This window comes from Hypanus sabinus, chromosome 6 (assembly GCF_030144855.1).
Source record: "Hypanus sabinus isolate sHypSab1 chromosome 6, sHypSab1.hap1, whole genome shotgun sequence".
NCBI classification, from domain to species: Eukaryota; Metazoa; Chordata; class Chondrichthyes; order Myliobatiformes; family Dasyatidae; genus Hypanus; species Hypanus sabinus.
The window spans coordinates 67,609,890-67,628,585 of NC_082711.1; the positions used below are offsets into that span (position 1 = coordinate 67,609,890).

At 42.1% G+C, this 18,696-nt stretch overlaps 1 protein-coding gene across 1 annotated transcript in view; it reads left to right on the plus strand.

The window, feature by feature from the left end:
- Positions 1-18,696, plus strand: part of tbc1d5 (TBC1 domain family, member 5) — a 469,693-nt gene that overhangs the window by 427,276 nt on the left and 23,721 nt on the right. Inside the window, exon 23 of the mRNA XM_059972347.1 lies at positions 14,902-14,981. Coding sequence (XP_059828330.1) covers positions 14,902-14,981 — 80 coding nt within the window. The remainder of the gene's footprint in view (positions 1-14,901; positions 14,982-18,696) is intronic.

The window sequence follows — 18,696 nt, forward strand, 5'->3', positions numbered from 1 at the left end:
ATTCCTCGAAATGGAAGTATAAGCATTTAACCTTGAGTGAGTTATTCAGGAATAAACTCGTGTCTGCATCAAATGTAGTTGTCGCTGCTAACTTGACGTGTATCGTTAATGGCTATTTTTCACTTCAAGATTAGTTATCTGTGCAGTATTCATTTTGCTCATGATTTATTGACGGTTTATAAACTCAATAAATCTCCACAGCAAAACACAGTCAAAAATGTGTTGGAAGCATAAAATTGAAAATCTTTTGATAGTTGACCTTATTAGTCAAGTAAAATTATTAGAAATAAAAGCAAATTAAGATGGATAAGTTCCCAGAACCAGACAAATTGTCACCTGGGACCTTGTGGTAGGCTAGTGCAGAAATTTCTGGGGCCCTGGCAGAGATATTTAAAACACCCCTGGCTATGAGAGAGGTTCCAAAGGACTGGAGCCAAAGTTGTTCCTCTTTTCAAGAAAATTTCTAGAATAAACTGGAAAAATATAGATTGTTAAGTCTCACGTCAGTGGCAAGTAAATTACTGGAAGGTATTCTTAGGGTCAAGACATGTGTTTCTGGATAGACAGGGACTGATTAGGGTTAGTCAACATGGCTTTGTGCTTGGGAAGTCATGTTGAGCCAATTTTATAGAGTTCTTCAAATAGGTTACCCAGGAAGGTTGTTGAAGGAAAGGTAGTGGATGCTGTCTACAGAGCCTTTAGCAAGAACATTAACAAGGTCCAGTACGGGAGGTTCAGTCACTTGGCATTCCAGATGAGGTAGTAATCTGGATTTGACATTGGCATTGCAGGAAAAGCTAGAGAGCAGTAGTAGATGGTTGCCCCTCCTACTGGAAGCTATGAAGAGTGGTGTGCCGCAGGGATCGGTCCTGGGTCCATTCTTCTTTGTCATCTATATCAACACTTTGGATGATACTGTGGTAAATATGACTGTTTACTCTTTTCCATAGATGCTGCCTGACCTGCTGAATTCCTTCAGCATTTTGTGTTGGAACATTTGGAAATCATTTATGATAGTAAAATAAAATTAGTCTGTACTTCGAAAGGACATTTTCTAACCATTAAGTGGGCTGAGAATTCTCATTGAAATGAATGGGTTTCAGATTTCTTGCCAGATCCAACCTTATCATAATGCTCAAGCAGAAGTGACAGACTGTAACTAATGCATGTCTGCACACAAGTGATTCATATAGAAGACCATCCAGCAAGGCAGCAGAATTTAGCCCATTGAGTATGCTCTGCCATTCCATCGTGGCTGATTTAATATTCCTCTTAACCCCCATTCTCATGCTTTCTTACTATAACCTTTGATGCTCTAACTAATCACGAACCTATCTGTCAGAGGCCTCCATTGGTCAGGGTTACCATGGATATTCCATCCTAGCTGTCTGGATACTCAAGCCTGGGCAGTACAATATGGAGAGCAAGCTGAGCAAGCTCCCCTTCTCCATGTATCTGATGAACCCAAAGGAACGGCAGAGACCGATACAGTTTGGTACTAGCAGCATTGCAGGAGTTGCCAGGTTTTCAGGGGCTATTTGAGACACACGCCATTGGGAGTATTTAACAGATAGTGGGAGCTTGTCCTCATTACCACCCCCTGGCTACAACAACCTTAAGGAACACTTCACTTTAAACATACCCAATGACTTGGCCTGTACATCTGTCTGTGGCAATGAATTCCACAGATTCACCACCCTCCAACTGAAGAAATTTATCTTCATTTCTGTTCTAAATGGATGTCCCACTATTCAGTGTTCTGGTCCTAGACTCTCCACACCATAGGAAACATCCTCTCCACTTCCATTCTGTCTAGGCCTTTCAATATTCAATAGTTCCTAAGGTTGTCATAGCTGGGGGTGGTAGTGGGGTTAAGGTCCCACTACCTATAAAGTGCTGCTACTAGTGTGCGACTCTAATAGCCTCTGGCAACCAAATCCAACTCTTGGCCTGACGTATGGCTTAGCTACTAGGCCTGACGCAACTGTTTACTGACAAGAGCAGAGGCAAAGGCGGGCCACTGGTGCCTCAAAACCAGTTGCTCTGGGCAGGTGGGGCTCATTAGTCTTGGACGGCAGCCCGCCTAGGAGAAGGAAAACTCTGATTTCAAACCTCCACTGCCTTGTGGCCATACCCCCCCCCCCCAATGGAAAAGGCTTCGGGAGTAAACCCTGAAGAAGAAACCTGGAGCCGGGGTCCCTAAGGCAGTTTGATGTTGTTTACAACTTCACTCTGGCAACCTCTGCGACAACACTGGTGCCAAGCTGTATCAGCGCTTGCCCTTCCCTTAGACTGCATCAGTGATGTGGAGGGTGGGAACCTGCTGCATGAGCAACAGCTATTTCTTCAAAACCCACCCAGGTTTGTGCCCTGGAGAGGACACAGACCACCAGAGGCACAAACCCATGATCCCCTGGGATCGACCACTGCCTACTACTAGTTTTCAATGAGATCCCCTTTCATTCTTCTAAACTCTAGCAAGTACATAACCCAGAGTTCTCAAATGCTTCTTATTCATTAACCCTTAAGTTCTTCTTGTGACCCTCCTCTGGACCATCCCCAATGTCAGCTCATCTTTTCTTAGAGAAACCCCAAAACTGCTCACGATACTCCTAGTGAAGTCTGACCAGTGATGTATAAAGCTTCAGCATTACATCCTTGCTTTTATATACTAGTCCTCTCGAAGAAATGAATGCTAGTATTGCATTTGTCTTTCTTACCACTGACTTAACCTACAAGTTGACCTTGAGGGAATCCTGTACAAGGACTCCCAATTCCCTTCGCACCTCTGGAAGGGCAACATGTGTTACCCATCCTTCTCAAGGTGATGATGAGCCACCTTCCTGCACTGCTGTCTCCTTCTCATGAAGGTTCTCCTGTATTTTGACCTACTGGCAATGAAGGACTGATGATGTATTTCCATGTAAGTTTGGTTTTCAGCTCAGAAATGCAACCTGTAGGTGGCAGTGTTCCCTTGCACCTGCTGTACTTGTCCTTGACAGATGCTGTCAGAGTAGCCTGGATGAGTAACTACAATATATTTTATTGTAGTATACACAGTGGTCACTGTGTACTGGTAATGGAGGGGGTGAATATTTCAGCTGGTTGTCTGGATGTTTTGTCTTGGCGAGTGTTCAGCTTTTCAATAGACTTGCATTCATCGAGGCAAGCTGAGGATATTCCATCAAGTTTTTTAGTTGTGCCTTGTTGATGATGAAAATGCATTTGGCTGTATAAAGATCAGGTATGTCACAGAATACTCAGCATATACCCGATTCAACGGTAATATAGTCAGCAATGATAATAGCATTGAACGTCAAAGAAAAGACTTTCTCTTTTTAGAGATGGTCATAACCTTGCATTTTTGAATGTGAATACTACCGGCCACTTATAACCCCACAGTGTTGTTCAGCTCTTGCTGCATGCTGCCATGGTCTGCTTAATTTGCAGAGGAGTTGAGCAATGGATTGAGCATTGTACCATCTTCAGGGAACATTCCCACAGCCAGTCTTACAATGGAAAGATCTCTGATAAAGCAGCTGAAGGAGTTTGAGCCTAGAGTACTGTTCCAAGGGAGTCTAGTAGTGAAAGGTTCACCTCACCCAGATACATCTCTTTGTGTGAGGACTGCTTCCAGTTGTTAGAGTGTGATTTTCCCCTTGACTTCAATTTATCAGTTCATTGATGCCATACACTACCAAGTATTCACTTGGTATACCCAAAGCCCCCCCCAGTGCTGAAGATTGATAAAGTTATGTCAATCATCATTTTGTGATGACGTTACATGGAAGAAGCTTGAATGCAGTCATTGCGATGAGCATATGAGCAACATAACTGGCAGAAGGAACAGACCACTTCCCTCGCTGTGGCAGAGCCTGAGTTTCATAGTGGTCTCATCAACTATCTTGTATCTCACAAAATGAATATAGAAGTAAGTTGTCCTCAATCCCAAAGGACTACCAGAAACATGGGAAAATGTGGGCATAATTCAAATGAATCAGTTAGTGCTTTGATCAGATTAGTAGTGAAAGATTATTGGAGGGAAGTATAAAGTGGAATTGTGCCAGAGTGATAGTAGGATAATGCTTTATTGACTTAGACTTGGATAAAACAGGGGTTCGCAACCTGGAGTCCACAGACCCCTTGGTTAACGATAGTAGTCCATGGCATAAAAAAAGATTGGGCACCCCTGGGTAAACAGAATGATAATGGAGATGATATAACACTTGATGAACGGTGAGAAGAATAGTAGATTTTAAGGATTCAGGGATAGTCTGGCGAAATGGGTGAATAGGTGACATGAAACTGAGGAATGTTAAGTATTTTAGTAAGAATACGAAAACCAACATAGAGATGAAGTCTAAAATGGAGTGTATTAGGGAACATGTGCACTGTTGGTTAAGTAGGTCAGGACAAAGTAGTTTAAAAAATGATGAACTTTACAAGTAGAAGCATGGAATGCAAGAACAAACAATTAAGTATTGTGTTGTGTCCAAGTCTTAGCAAAACACTTTTAGGAAAGATTTTTAGAAAAGTTTTTGAAAGAATGCTGAAGATAATTACTTAAAGGATTCTAGGGATGATGACTTTAGGTAGATAGAGAAGCCAGGGTTATTCTCACGGAAGAAAGGTTGAGAGTGAATCTGATGGAGGTGTTTAATATTGTGAACTGTATAGAAATGATAGATGGAGAGAAATTATTCAGATTGGCAGGTGCCCAGCATTGGGAGACACGTAATAGTGATATGTAGAAGAATCAATAATAATATGACAAAACAATTATTCATTAAATCTGGATTGAAATGCCAGGAAGAATAGTGGTGCAGTTTAAATCTTAGCACTTAAAAAGGAAAGAAGTTGTTGGGCTTTGGGGGAGGCAAAAGAGTAGAACTAACTAATTTGCTTTTTTTTGCAGAGCTACTACAGAGTAGGTAAGCCAAATGGCCTCCTTCCTTACTCTAAATATTCTGTCATTCTGTGATACCTAAAGAATGGAAATTTGCTCTTACATTTTCATACAACATCATTCATCTCAGCCTATTTGGTCCTGAAACTTGAAGTAATTCTTTGTCATCTACTCTAATGCTCACTTCCTATTAATCAACATCTGCAAACTTCAGCTAATCCAAAATCTATCATGCATCAAGTCTTGTTCATCCATCTGCTCTATCAGACTTATAGTGACTCACCTGTAGAGTCAACCTTCTTATCTCAATATCTTTCTACCAATTACTGTAACTTCCCACAGCACAAATAACACTCCCACTAAACTGTGGCTCCAGGAGTCCTACACCTCTGATAAAGCCCGCCCAACTTTTTCTTAGTTCTCTTGTGTTAAGTCTCTCCATAAACCAAATCACCAGCTCTTTGAGTTATTTAGATGTCACGGTTTTTTGCCAGCTTCTGTTAGGTAGTTTGGCATATCTTCACTGTTAAATGGTGCTATGGAATTTAAGTTATTGCTAGTGTATCTGATTTTTCATTATCATAGTTATTTGGGTTTTGATTAATTACTAATATTTATCTCCTTTTTTATGAATAATATAATCCATTAAAATATCAAAAATGCATAGTAATTAAGATACTTAATGTAATAAACATGGAAATAAATTGATTTGACTTGTTTTAAAACATGGCTATAAGATTCCAGTACTTAAATTTTTTATTAGTGTGAATTCAGATTCTAAACATTCAACCAGTGGCTCAGACAGAATGGCAACAGTCACACTTCTCAATCCTTCATATTTTCTACAATGCACATTATTACAATCATAGCAAATGAAGCAGGACCTTTTTAAATAGACTGTTTAAAAAAAAGAAAGATCCATCATCAGCAACAAACATAATTGTCTCAATTTAGTGTGCCTTTGGCAGTGAGTACCCAATCTTGCCCAATTTAAAAATTCTCCAAGGAGCAATTTGGATGCAAATAATGAGGCTCTACTACAGTAATGTTAATGCCATTCCAAACATTTATACTGATGTTACAGGCAAGGTTCTGCAGCAGCAAATTGTATTTGTATAATGCAGCAAAATATCACAAGTTACTTCGCTAGGGCATTATAAAACAAAGTTTAAAATCACCCTTCAAAGTTATTATAAGAAGTGACAACATAGTCAAAGTACGTTGTTTTAGAGAGCATTTTAAAGGAAGTTTATTCCTATAAAGGAAGTGAATTCCAGAAGTTAGATTCTAATACATTGAAGGCACAGCCGTCAGTGGTGGGGAGTGAAAATCAGGAATGCAAGCACAAGGGACTGTGGATGCTGGAATCTGGAGCAAAATCCAAACTGCTGGGGGATCTCCAGTGTAATGTGAGTCCTGATGCGGGTCACATCCCAATACATCAACCATCCCTTTGCCTCCACAAATGGTATCTGAGACTGATTTCGCATGGTAGCATAGTGTTTAACTCAACACTTTACAGTACCAGTGACCTGGGTTCAATTCCCGCCACTGTCTATAAAGAGTTTGTATGTTCTCCCCGTGACCACGTGGCTTTCCACCGGGTGTGCCGATCTCATCCTACAGTCTGAACATGTTCCAGTTGGTAGGGGTTAATTGGTCACTGTAAATTGTCCACTGATTAGGCTAGGGTTAAATCGGAGGATCACTGGGTGGCACGGATTGAAGTGTCTAATCCACTCTGTATCTTCATAAGTAAATATATTTCTGCTGAAAAATCACTAGCTACATCACCGCCTAGTATGGGAGTTGCAATGCATCCGATCATAAGACCCTGCAACAGAAGTGAGGACTGTTGAAAACATTATTGGTGTCACTCACCCTTCCATTCAAAACATACTTCAGATGCGCTGCATGCACTGAGCCTCCGGCATTGACAAATTCCCCTCCCATCCTTACCACCATTTCTTCAACCTCCTGCCAACCTGAACTGTCAACCCAGGTAACAGCTTCTTCCCCCAGGCTATTAGACCTAATACCCTGCTACCATCTACCACACATGTACACCCTGTCTGAATGCCCTGCTGCACCCCCTCCCTCCCCAACTCACAGACACACTCTCATCCTGCATTGGTCTCTTTTCATCTTTTATTGCTGCTGTATTCTGTTTGTTTTATTATAATTGTACTAGTAACATTACTCTGGTCATACATAAACATGCACCGTGCATTTTATGTCAGCCTTTCAATCAGCTGTCCATGTCAGTCAGGAACTTCTTTGAATATTATTTTGTGACTGTATGTGCTGTGTCTGTTGATACATACCTGGGTCCTGGAAGAATGATGTTTCATTCAGCTGTACTCATGTGCATGGTTGAAGCACAATAGAGTTGATCTTGAATTTAAGTGCACTGGAATTGAAGGCTGCTGATATCTGAGAGGGTTGTCGGACCAAAGGAGGTTGCCAAAGTAGAAAAAGATAAATCTGTTTGAAATATGCAGTGCACAGCTCCATAAGATGCCAATATGACAAAATGCACTCAGTGGTCGCTTTATTAAGTATCTCCTGTACCTAATACAGTGGCCTCTGAGTTTAAGTTTGTGATCGTCAGCTGCAGTAGCCCATCCACTTGACGGTTGACGGTTCAACTTGTGCATTCAGAGATGCTCTTCTTCACACTACTGTTGTAACACATTGTTATTTGAGTTACTGTTGCCTTTTTGTCAGCTTGAGTTCTCTTCTGACCTCTCTCATTAACAAGGCATTTTTGCCCACAGTATTCCCACATCATGCTCTGTAAACTCTAGAGACTGTTGTGTATGAAAATCCCTGGAGATCAGCAGTTTTTGAGATACTTAAGCTAACCTGTCTGTGGCACCAGCATTTATTTCATGGTCAAAAGCATGTGTGGCAGGGTATTCAAACCATAACAGATTACAAGTCCACCCAATGCTCCAATGACAACAACGCTTCCTTTCCTAATGGGCTGAATGCCTTCTATACATGATTTGACGTAATGAATGATATGACATCAAATAAGCCCCCTCTTCGCTTGAGGAACAGGCACCCTAACTAGCCACAACTGAGGCGAGGAGGATCCTATCCAGGGTAAGCCCACACAAGGTTGATCAGGTGCTGAGGTCTTAACGGATATCTTTAATATCTCTTTGCAACAGTCCACTGTTCCTGCAGGCTCAAAGGCAGCCACCATCATTCCAGTGCCTAAGGGAGCGACGGTAACTGGCCAAAATGGTTACCGCCCAGTGGTATTGACTTCAATAACTGTGAGCTGCTTTGAGCAACTGGTAATGGATTGTATAAAATCCCACCTTCCAGCTACATTGGACCCTGTCCAGTTTGCCTACCGCCCAAGCTAGTCCACTGATGATGCCATAGCTTTGGCTGTCAACTCCATCCCGTCGCACCACGGAACTTCAGCTCAGTGTTTAACATGATCATCCCTCAGAGGCTGGTGGCTATGGAAGCTGCAAGCCATCAGACCACAAGAACCTACTGAGAGTAGCAAAGGCCACCAAGACCATAGGGGTCACCCTCCACCCTCACCCTCCATTTCTGACATGAACCAGGAGCGTCATATATGATGGGGCCCGAGGCATTGTTGAGAATCCCAAGCACCCATTCCATAATCTCTTTGGCCCACTTCTATCAAGAAGGGAGGTACAAGAGCGTCAGAACTAGGACTGCCAGACTGGGTGACAGCTTCTTACCCTAGGCTATGAGACTAATGAATACCCAGACACCACTGAGGCCTTGTTACTAGGACAGCAAGTTTTTTACTGTACTGTTTATCTGTGCTGTGCACTACATGCACTTTGGATTATATTTTATGAACTATTTGTGGTAGTATTTTGTTCTATGTGCTCTGTATGACAAATGTATTGTGGGTGCTCCATGGTCCAGAGGAATGTTGTTTTGCTTCGTTGTATATGTTGTTACATACCCATGGGTATCTTGTGCCTGTCAAATGACCATGATGTAATTGAGGCTCTGCTGGGCATGATGTAATGGTCTTGTGATGGTGGAGTGATGTAATTTTCCAGCCAGTGAGAGGTCATGTGATAGTTTTTTCCAACAGAGTATAAAAGGAGAACCCCTCCCTGTGACACAGGTCAGTTCGTGGTTGAATTCGTCAGTGACTCCGTTCTGCAGCATGTTTGATGTTATGATGCAGTTTTGTTTTAAAAGTGGAGTTTTAATTTCTACTGTGAGAATCATTCTGAAAATCAATCAACCTCCGGTTGGAGAGTGAAGAGTTTATTGAAATACGGAAATCCCGAAGGATCGGAAAAAGTTGGTGTTGATGGTGATAAATAGGTTTGACCTTAATTAATCTTCATTCGGAAGGAATTAGTAACCTGTGGTCAAGATAGCCCCTTCAAAAGAGCAGAAAGGGTTGGAGCAAGGTTTCACCAAGGAAAGGTCAGTGCCTTTAAGCCGTTTTATTTCTTTCTCCATGAATCCTTCGGGCAAGGCATAGTTTGACTGGGATCAGCAGTAACGTCATGATGTCGGTGAGGAATTTGTTACTTCTAGGAAAAACTCTCCTAAGTGACTGTGTAAATCATTTGGACTTTTGCATTACTACTTCTAAGAACTGTTTTTGCATTATCGCTTTAAGAACTGTTCGAGCTGCCTTATAGCAGTTGACTTCCGGTTAAGTTAGTCATTGGTTTACTTTTGGGGGTTTTTTTGAGCAGTGTTTAATAAATGTTCTATTTGTTGTAGAAAAACCTGTCTCAATTCTATATTCATTGTTGCCATGCCATAACAATATGTACAGACAGACAATAATAAACAAACTTGTCTAATGAGATAGAGTTAGGTTTCATAGGTATATATAGGGTAATGCAAAAGCCATTTATCCTGCTGACCTTCATCATTCATGGCATTGGGTATAGGAGTTGGGACATCATGTTTCAGTACTGTGTACAGTTTTGGTCATCCTGTTATAGGAAAGCTGTGGTTATACTGGAAAGAGTGCAGAAAATATTTACAAAGATGTTGCCTGAACGAGGGCCTGAGTTCTAGAGAGAGGCTGGCCTGGCTTGGAGGCAGATGTCAGGCTGTCTTTCAATAGGGTGAGCCCTTGCAAGCTGGCTGTGTCCGATTGAGTATCTGGTAAGGCTCTGTAAACCTGTGTTATCCAACTGGCGAGGTATTCAAAGACATCTTCACTCTCTCATTGCTCGTGTCGGAAGTTCCCACCTGCTTCAAAAGACCAAGAAGAATATTATGAGCTGCCTTAACGACTATTGTCCAGTAGCATTCACATCATACCGTGATTAAATGCTTTGAGAGGTTGGTCATGGTTAGAATCAACAGCTGACTCAGGAAGGACCTGGACCCACTGCAATTTGAGTACCGCCACAGTAGGTCCACACCAGATGCAATTTCAATGGCTCTGCACATGGCCTTGGATCACCTGGACAATACAAATACCTATGACAAGATGCTATTTATTGACTATAGCTCAGTATTTAACACCATCTTCCCTACAGTCCTGATAGAGAAGCTACAGATCCTAGGCCCCTGTACCTCCCTCTGCAATGGGATCCTCGACTTCCTAACCAGAAGACCATTATCTGTGCAGATTGGAAATAACATAACATCTCCACCTCGCTGTCAATCAACACTGGCGCACCACAGGGGTATGTGTGCCCACTGCTCTACTGTCTCTACACTCATGATTTTGTGCTAGACACAGTTTAAATGCCATTTATAAATTTGCTGTTGATACAACTTTTGTTGGTAGAATTCCAGGTTGTGACAAAAGGACGTACAGGAGTGAGATAGACCAGTTAGTTGGGTGGTGTCACAGCAACAACCTTGCATTCAATATCAGCAAGACCAAAGAGCTGATTGTGAACCTCAGGATGGTTAAGATGAAGGAACACAAACCAATCCTTGTATAGGGATTAGAAGTGGAGAGAGTGAACAATTTCAGGTACGTCAGTATCTCTGAGGACCTAACCTGGTCCCAATGCATTGATGCAGCTATAAAAGGCAAGACGGCACCTATATTTCATTAGGAGTTTGAGGAGATTTAGTTTGTCAACTAAAACACTCGAAAATGTCTACAAATGTACTGTGGAGAGCATTCTGACTGGCTGTAACACTGTCTCCTATGGGTGGGTGGGAGGGCTTCTTCCCCTCTGCCATCCAATTTCTCAATGGACATTGAACCCATGAACACGACCTCACTACTTTTTTGTTTGTTTTTTTTTTGCACTACTTGTTTTTAACTTAACTATTTAATAGACATATATATGCTTAATGTAATTCAGTATTTTTTCTCCATATTTATTCATCATATATTTCATTATACTGTTGGAAAGTTAACGAATTTCACGACATATGCTGGTGATTCTGATTCAGTTTCTTTATTCCTTGGAATGTATAGAAATGTTTAAAGGCATAGATAAGGTAGATGTTAACTATGATAGGGGAGCCCAAAACCAAGGGGCATGTTTAGGATGAGAGAATAAATATTTACAAAGGATCTGAAGGGCAACATTTTTGAGTAGAGTTTGCTGAATCTATGGAATGACCTGCCAGTTGAAGTGGTTGAGGCAGGTACAATGATACCATTTAAGAAGCACTTGGATCAGTACATGGAGGGGTGGGGCTGGAAGGTATACAGGCCAAATGCAGAAAATTGGGACCAGCTGCGTGGACAACGTGGTCAGCATGGATTGGTTGCAGCAAAAGACTTGTATTGCTCTGATTCTATATATGCAGAACCTGACATTATGTTCTCTGATGGTGGTTTTCAGAATCAGTATGTAGAATAAACTTCAGAATTTCTGAGTAATGGTATCATATTGAGAAGAGGGTCATTTATAGCTCATGACTAGAAATGGCCCTTCCCAGCTAAATGATAGACATGTGCTGGAAGAGGATCATATGACAAATATCATCAGGTAACTGCTTCATAAAAACTGGCTGCAGCTGACTCTTTGTATCTCGGTTGCTAAAGGGTGTTTCATAAAAAAAGAAACTACGTTTTGATGGTCTTTGCTGTATTGTCTTCCCGCATTCTGTGCCTCTGTTCCTTTTCTGATGTCTATGATCTCTGTATCATCTGGTGCTATTAGTCTTTGGGTGGCACTTACAAAGGGTGAGCAAGGGTATTTCATCGAGTTCCATTAACAAAATTGGAAACAAATTTGTGATAGTCAATATAGTTACTAACCCAGAGATATCTTTGCCTTTATCAGGATCCCTCTTCTACACCCAGCTACACAATCTTATACTCGTGAATTCTACACAAGTTTTCTATTTTCTCCATAAAACCAGTAACTGAAGAAACCTGTGCTTTACTGCTTTTGGTATGTGCCATCTGTTACACAATGTTGTTTGCAAGTTGGATCAGGGACAACAGTGGTTACCACAAAGTAAACTTTTCTGTTACCTGCCAAATCAAACAGGCTGTTGTGCACACGTAATGACAGATGGTGTGGTGCTATGGAATAGTATCAGCCTCTGAATGGAGCAAACTTAACTTCAATGTGCACATCTCAATGCAACGTGTCCCTTATGAATGTCCAGGCTCAATTCCATCATCTCAATAAGTAATAGATTTTTGAATTGTCCCATTGTTCAAATGCTTGACCAGCAAAAATGTATTATTCTCAGGATATATGGTTTGTAATTTCAAAAGCGGTATTTGAAAAACTTTTTTCAACTTCTTGATCCTTCGCTGCTACCTCTATTTCTAGGAAAATATGTAGATGAGCAAAGGGAAAAGAAAGTAAGTGGAATTGGAAACATGTCAGAGATTGATTAGGAGAGACAGGAAGTAGACCTACATAGGTACGACTCTGATTGTTAGTAAGTCTGGTTCTTCTTTATACTGTATAAAAATAAAATACTGCAGCTCCTGGAATAAAATGCTATAAGTCTGAAAATACTCAGCAGATCAGGCATCATCAGTGTAAAGGGAGGCAAATAATCTCACAGAATTAAATTGTATTGACTCTTATTTCTTACATCCTTTACATACATGAGTAAAAATCTTTATATCTCTGTGCAATGTGCAAATTATAGTAATTTGTAATAAATAGTGTGTACCGTGAGGTATACAACAGAACAGTTAATATAGCTTAGGAATACAATTGTGTCAGCATGAATTAATCAATCTGATGGCCTGGTGGAAGAAGCTGTCCTGGAGCCTGTTGGTTCTGGCTTTAATGCTGTGGTACCTTTTCCCGGATGGTAGCAGCTGAAACAGTTTTTGGTTGGGGTGACTCGGGTCCCCAATGATCCTTCAGTTCCTTTTTACACACCTGTCACTGTGAATGTCCTGAATAGTGGGAAGTTCACATCCACAGATACGCAGGGCTGTCTGCGCCACCGTCTGCAGAATCCTGCGATTGAGGAAAGTACAGTTCCCGTAGCAGGCAGGGCTACAGCCAGTAAGGGTGCTCTCAATTGTGTCCTAGTAGAAAGTCCTTAAGATTCAGGGACTCATGCCAAAATACTTCAACCGTCTAAGGTGAAAGAGGCCCTGTTGTACTTTTCTCACCACACAGCTGGTATGTAGCTACTAAGTGAGGTCCTCGGTGATGTGTATATCAAGGAACTTGAAGCTGTTCACCCTCTCAAACCCAGATCCATTGATGTCAATAGGGGTGAGGCTGTCTCCATTCCTCCTGTAATCCACAACCAGCTCCTTTGTTTTTGTGACATTGTGGGAGAGGTGGTTTTCTTGATGCCACTATTCCAGGCTGATGACTTCTTCTCTGTAGACTCTGTAGAAAGCTTGTTACGTGCTGCATCCCATATATTTAAGTATACTTACAAATTCTAACACATCCGCCCTGCTCTGCTGGGTGAGAAGCTGACAGTGATGCAGGTGGATGCTTCCCTGTTGTCATGGATTATTGATTACCTGACTGTCAGACCACAGTACGTGTGCTTGCAACACTGTGTGTCAGACAGAGTGGTCAGCAGCACTGGGGCTCCACAGGGGACTGTCCTGTCTCCCTTTCTCTTCACCATCTACACCTCAGACTTCAGCTACAACACAGAGTCTTGCCATCTTCAGAAGTTTTCTGATGACTCTGCCATAGTTGGATGCATCAGCAAGGGAGATGAGGCTGAGTACAGGGCGACAGTGGGAAACTTCACATGGTGCAAGCAGAATCATCTGCAGCTTAATGTGAAAAAGACTAAGGAGCTGGTGGTGGACCTGAGGAGGGCTAAGGCACCAGTGACCCATTTCCATCCAAGGGGTCAGTGTGGACATGGTGGAGGATTACAAATACCTGGGGATATGAATGGACAATAAACTGGACTGGTCAAAGAACACTGAGGCTGTCTACAAGAAGGGTCAGAGCCGTCTCTATTTCTTGAGGAGACTGAGGTCCTTTAACATTTGCCGGACAATGCTGAGGATGTTCTGTGAGGCTGTGGTGGCCAGTGCTATCATGTTTGCTGTTGTGTGCTGGGGCAGCAGGCTGAGCGTAACAGACACCAACAGAATCAACAAACTTATTCATAAGGCCAGTGATGTTGTGGGGGTGGAACTGGACTCTCTGACGGTGGTGTCTGAAAAGAAGATGCTGTCCAAGTTGCATGCCATCTTGGACAATATCTCCCATCCACTCCATAATGTACTGGTTAGGCACAGGAGTACATTCAGCCAGAGACTCATTCCACCGAGATGGAACACTAAAAGTCATAGGAAGTCATTCCTACCTGTGGCCATCAAACTTTACAACTCCTCCCTTGGAGTGTCAGACACCCTGTGCCAATAGGCTGGTCCTGGACTTATTTCCACTTGGCATGTTTAACTTATTATTTAATTATTTATGGTTTTATATTGCTATATTTCTTCATTATTTTTGGTTGGTGCAGCTGTAACAAAACCCAATTTCCCTCGGGATCAATAAAGTATGTTTGTCTGTCAATTTATATCTCTTTAGTAGAACAAATCTGTTTGAAAGTAATGCTTAATCTTTTTTTATATATAGGCAAAATACAAGATGTGATTCTAAAAGAAAATCTTGAAAAGGAAGATGAAGTCCTGGTATCTCTGGCTGGACTCAAGCAGGTAGTAATGATGCGACATATTTTACCTTCTATAGTTCCATATAACAGATTTCTCAGCAAATTTTACTCCAGTGCTAAATGTCTTGCTTGCCTTTACTTTGAGATCACCATGTGTAATCCTTGGGCTTTAGAACAATTGAATGAGTAAAAGCTTGCAGGCTCTTGGTAGAGAGATCCAGTCTGTGTCACTATTTTGGTCTATTCTAATGCCTATCCAGATTCCTTCTGAAATCATCCACTTTCAGCACCTTACCTTGCTGAAGCCAATTGGCAACACTCAGACACCTCCTCATACCTACCCCTTAAAGAGGACCCCACTCTAAACCATCTCCATCACTATCACTGATCTCATCAACTCTGGAGAACTCCCACCCACTGCCACCAAACCCATAATTCCCTTACCCGGCACAACTTGCTTCTACCTCCTACCCAAGATTCACAAAACCTGATTGTCCAGGTAGGCCCATTTTCTGTTCTTCCTCCAGCCCACTGAACTCATGTCCTCATGCCTCAAATCCATTTTATCCCCCTTGGTTCAGTCCCTTACCACCTACATCGATGACATTTCTCATGCTCTTGATCTCCTCATTAACTTTCAATTTCTTGGCCCTGACCACCTCATTTTCACCATGGATGCCCAGTCCTTATACACTTCTATCTACCATGAAGAAAGTCTTAAAGCTCTTTGTTTCTTTCTCAGTAAAAGAGCCAACCAGTTCCTCTCCAGCATTTCCCTCCTCTGTCTGGTCCTCACCCTCAACAATTTCTCCTTTAGCTCCTCACACTTTCTCCAGACTTGAGGGATAGCCATTTGCACCTACATGGGCCCCAGCTCTGCTTGCCTTTCTGTTGACTACGTAGAACAGTCCATGTTCCAAGCCTTCCCCGGCAATGTTCCCCAACTCATCCTCCACTACATTGATGTCTGCATTGATGTTTCTTCACATACCTATTGCTAAACTCATCAATTTCATCAACTTTGCCTTCAACTTCTACGCTACCACTAAATTCACTTGGATCATTTCTGACACCTCCCTCCCCTTTCTTGATCTATCTGTCTCCCATCTCTGGAGACAAACTGTCTACCAATATTTTTTATAAACTTACCAATTCCCATACTTCTTCCCACCTTGGCTTCTGTAAAAATGGCATTCCCTTTTCTCAGTTTCTTCATCTCCACCACAAGTGTTCCCAAGCTGAGGCTTTCCTTTCCAATTCAACAGGAATATCCTGCTTCTTCAAGGAATGGGGTTTCTCTTCCTGCACTTCATCCACATCTTCCAGCCACCTTAGCAATGACAGAGTTCCTTTTGTTCTTAACTATCACCCCATAAGCCTCCACATCCACCACATCATTCTCTGCAGCTTCCACCATCTCTAAAGGGATCCTACCACCAAACACCTCATTACCACCCCGCATTCTCCACTTTCTGCAGGGATTGCTACCTCCTCACTAATCTCCCTCCCAACACTTAAATCCTGCAAGCAGTTAAAGTGCAACACCTATCCATTCACCTCCACCCTCACCTTCATGCAGGGCCCCAAATAATTGTTCCAGGTGAGGCAAAACTTCACCTGTGAATCTGCTGGGATCATCTGTTGTGTCCAGTCCACCCGATGCAGCCTCTTCTACGTTGATGAGACCTATTGAAAATTGGGGGACCATTTTGTCGAGCATCTCCACTCTATCCACCAAAAGCAGAACTTCCCAGTGCCCCAGCATTTTAATTCCATCTCCCATTCCCATTCCGAATATCAGTCCGTGGTCACTCCTTGTGCCACAATGAAGTCACTCTCAGGATGGAGGAACAACATCTTATATTTACAATTTACGTCAACGATTTGGATGAAGGCATTGAAAATAACATTAGCAAATTTGCTGATGATACTAAGCTGGGTGGCAGTGTGACATGTGATGAGGATGTTAGGAGAATTCAGGGTGACTTGGATAGGCTGGGTGAGTGGGCAGATACTTGGCAGATGACGTTTAATGTGAATAAGTGTGAGGTTATCCACTTTGGGAGTAAGAACAGGAAGGCAGATTATTATCTGAATGGTGTAGAGTTAGGTAAGGGAGAAATACAAAGAGATCTAGGAGTCCTTGTTCATCAGTCACTGAAGGTGAATGAGCAAGTGCAGCAGGCAGTGAAGAAGGCTAATGGAATGTTGGCCTTTGTTACAAAGGGAATTGAGTACAAGAGCAAGGAAATCCTCTTGCATTTGTACAGAGCCCTGGTGAGACCACACCTGGAGTATTGTGTACAGTTTTGGTCTCCAGGGTTAAGGAAGGACATCCTGGCTGTAGAGGAAGTGCAGCGTAGATTCACGAGGTTAATTCCTGGGATGTCTGGAATGTCTTACGCAGAGAGGTTAGAGAGACTGGGCTTGTACACGCTGGAATTAAGGAGATTGAGAGGGGATCTGATTGAAACATATAAGATTATTAAGGGATTGGACAAGATAGAGGCAGGATATATGTTCCAGATGCTGTGAGAGTCCAGTACCAGAGGGCATGGTTTGAGAATAAGGGGTAAGTCATTTAGGACAGAGTTAAGGAAAAACTTCTTCTCCCAGAGAGTTGTGGGGGTCTGGAATGCACTGCCTCGGAAGGTAGTGGAGGCCAATTCTCTGGATGCTTTCAAGAAGGAGTTAGATAGGTATGGATAGGGGAATCAAGGGATATGGGGACAAGGCAGGAACCGGGTATTGATAGTAGTTGATTAGCCATGATCTCAAAATGGCGGTGCAGGCTCGAAGGGCCGAATGGTCTACTTCTACACCTATTGTCTATATTCCATCTGGGTTGCCTCCAACCTGATGACATGAGTATCGATTTCTCCTTCTGATAAAAAAAATTCCCTCCCTTACCCCTCTTCTTCTATTCCCCATTCTGGTCTCTTAGCTCTTCTCACCTGCCTAACACCTCCCCCTGGTGCCCCTCCTCATTCCCTTTCTCCTATGGTCTATTCTCCTCTCCTATCAGATTCCTCATCTCCAGCCATTTATTTTCCCACCCATCTGGCTTTAACTATCATCTTCTAGCTATCCTTCTTCCCTTCCTTGCCCTTTTTTTTATTCTTGTGTCTTCCCCCTTGCTTCCAGTCCTGAAGAAGGGTCTCGGCCTGAAACATTGACTGTTTGATGCAGCCTGACCTACTGAATCCCACCAGTGTTTTGTTTTGGATTTCAAGCATCTTCAGAATTTCTTGTATTACCTTCACAAGCATAAGTTTGAGGTCATTACATTGTTGCTATATAAAAACTTCTCCATTTCCTGCCAAAACCTTAAATCTGTAATCTTGGTACTGTCAATTAGTAGGAAAGGCTTTCATTTATTTATTTTACCCAGACCTTTTATAATCTTTTATTTTATAATTTAATCTTTATTAAATTCTTATTATTGACTGACTTTACCCCATGAGAAGGAAACTTGGTTGCATAGCTAAAATCTCTTTCCTTTCACTATTCTGGTGAATCTCCCCTCCACTTTCATGACTTTCTTAAAGTGTGGTAATCGGTAGGAACTGGATATAATACTCCAGCTGTGGCCTAACCAGGTCTTTATAAAAGGGATTACTATTCATAGTTTTCTATTATGTTTCCAGATGTGTGCAAATGAAGTCCCAGACCCTTCTGCTCTTGCATACATGACAATAGTGCAGTTATATCAGTACAGTCTCCACTCATCCAATTGCCTTTATTATTTAGATATGGTC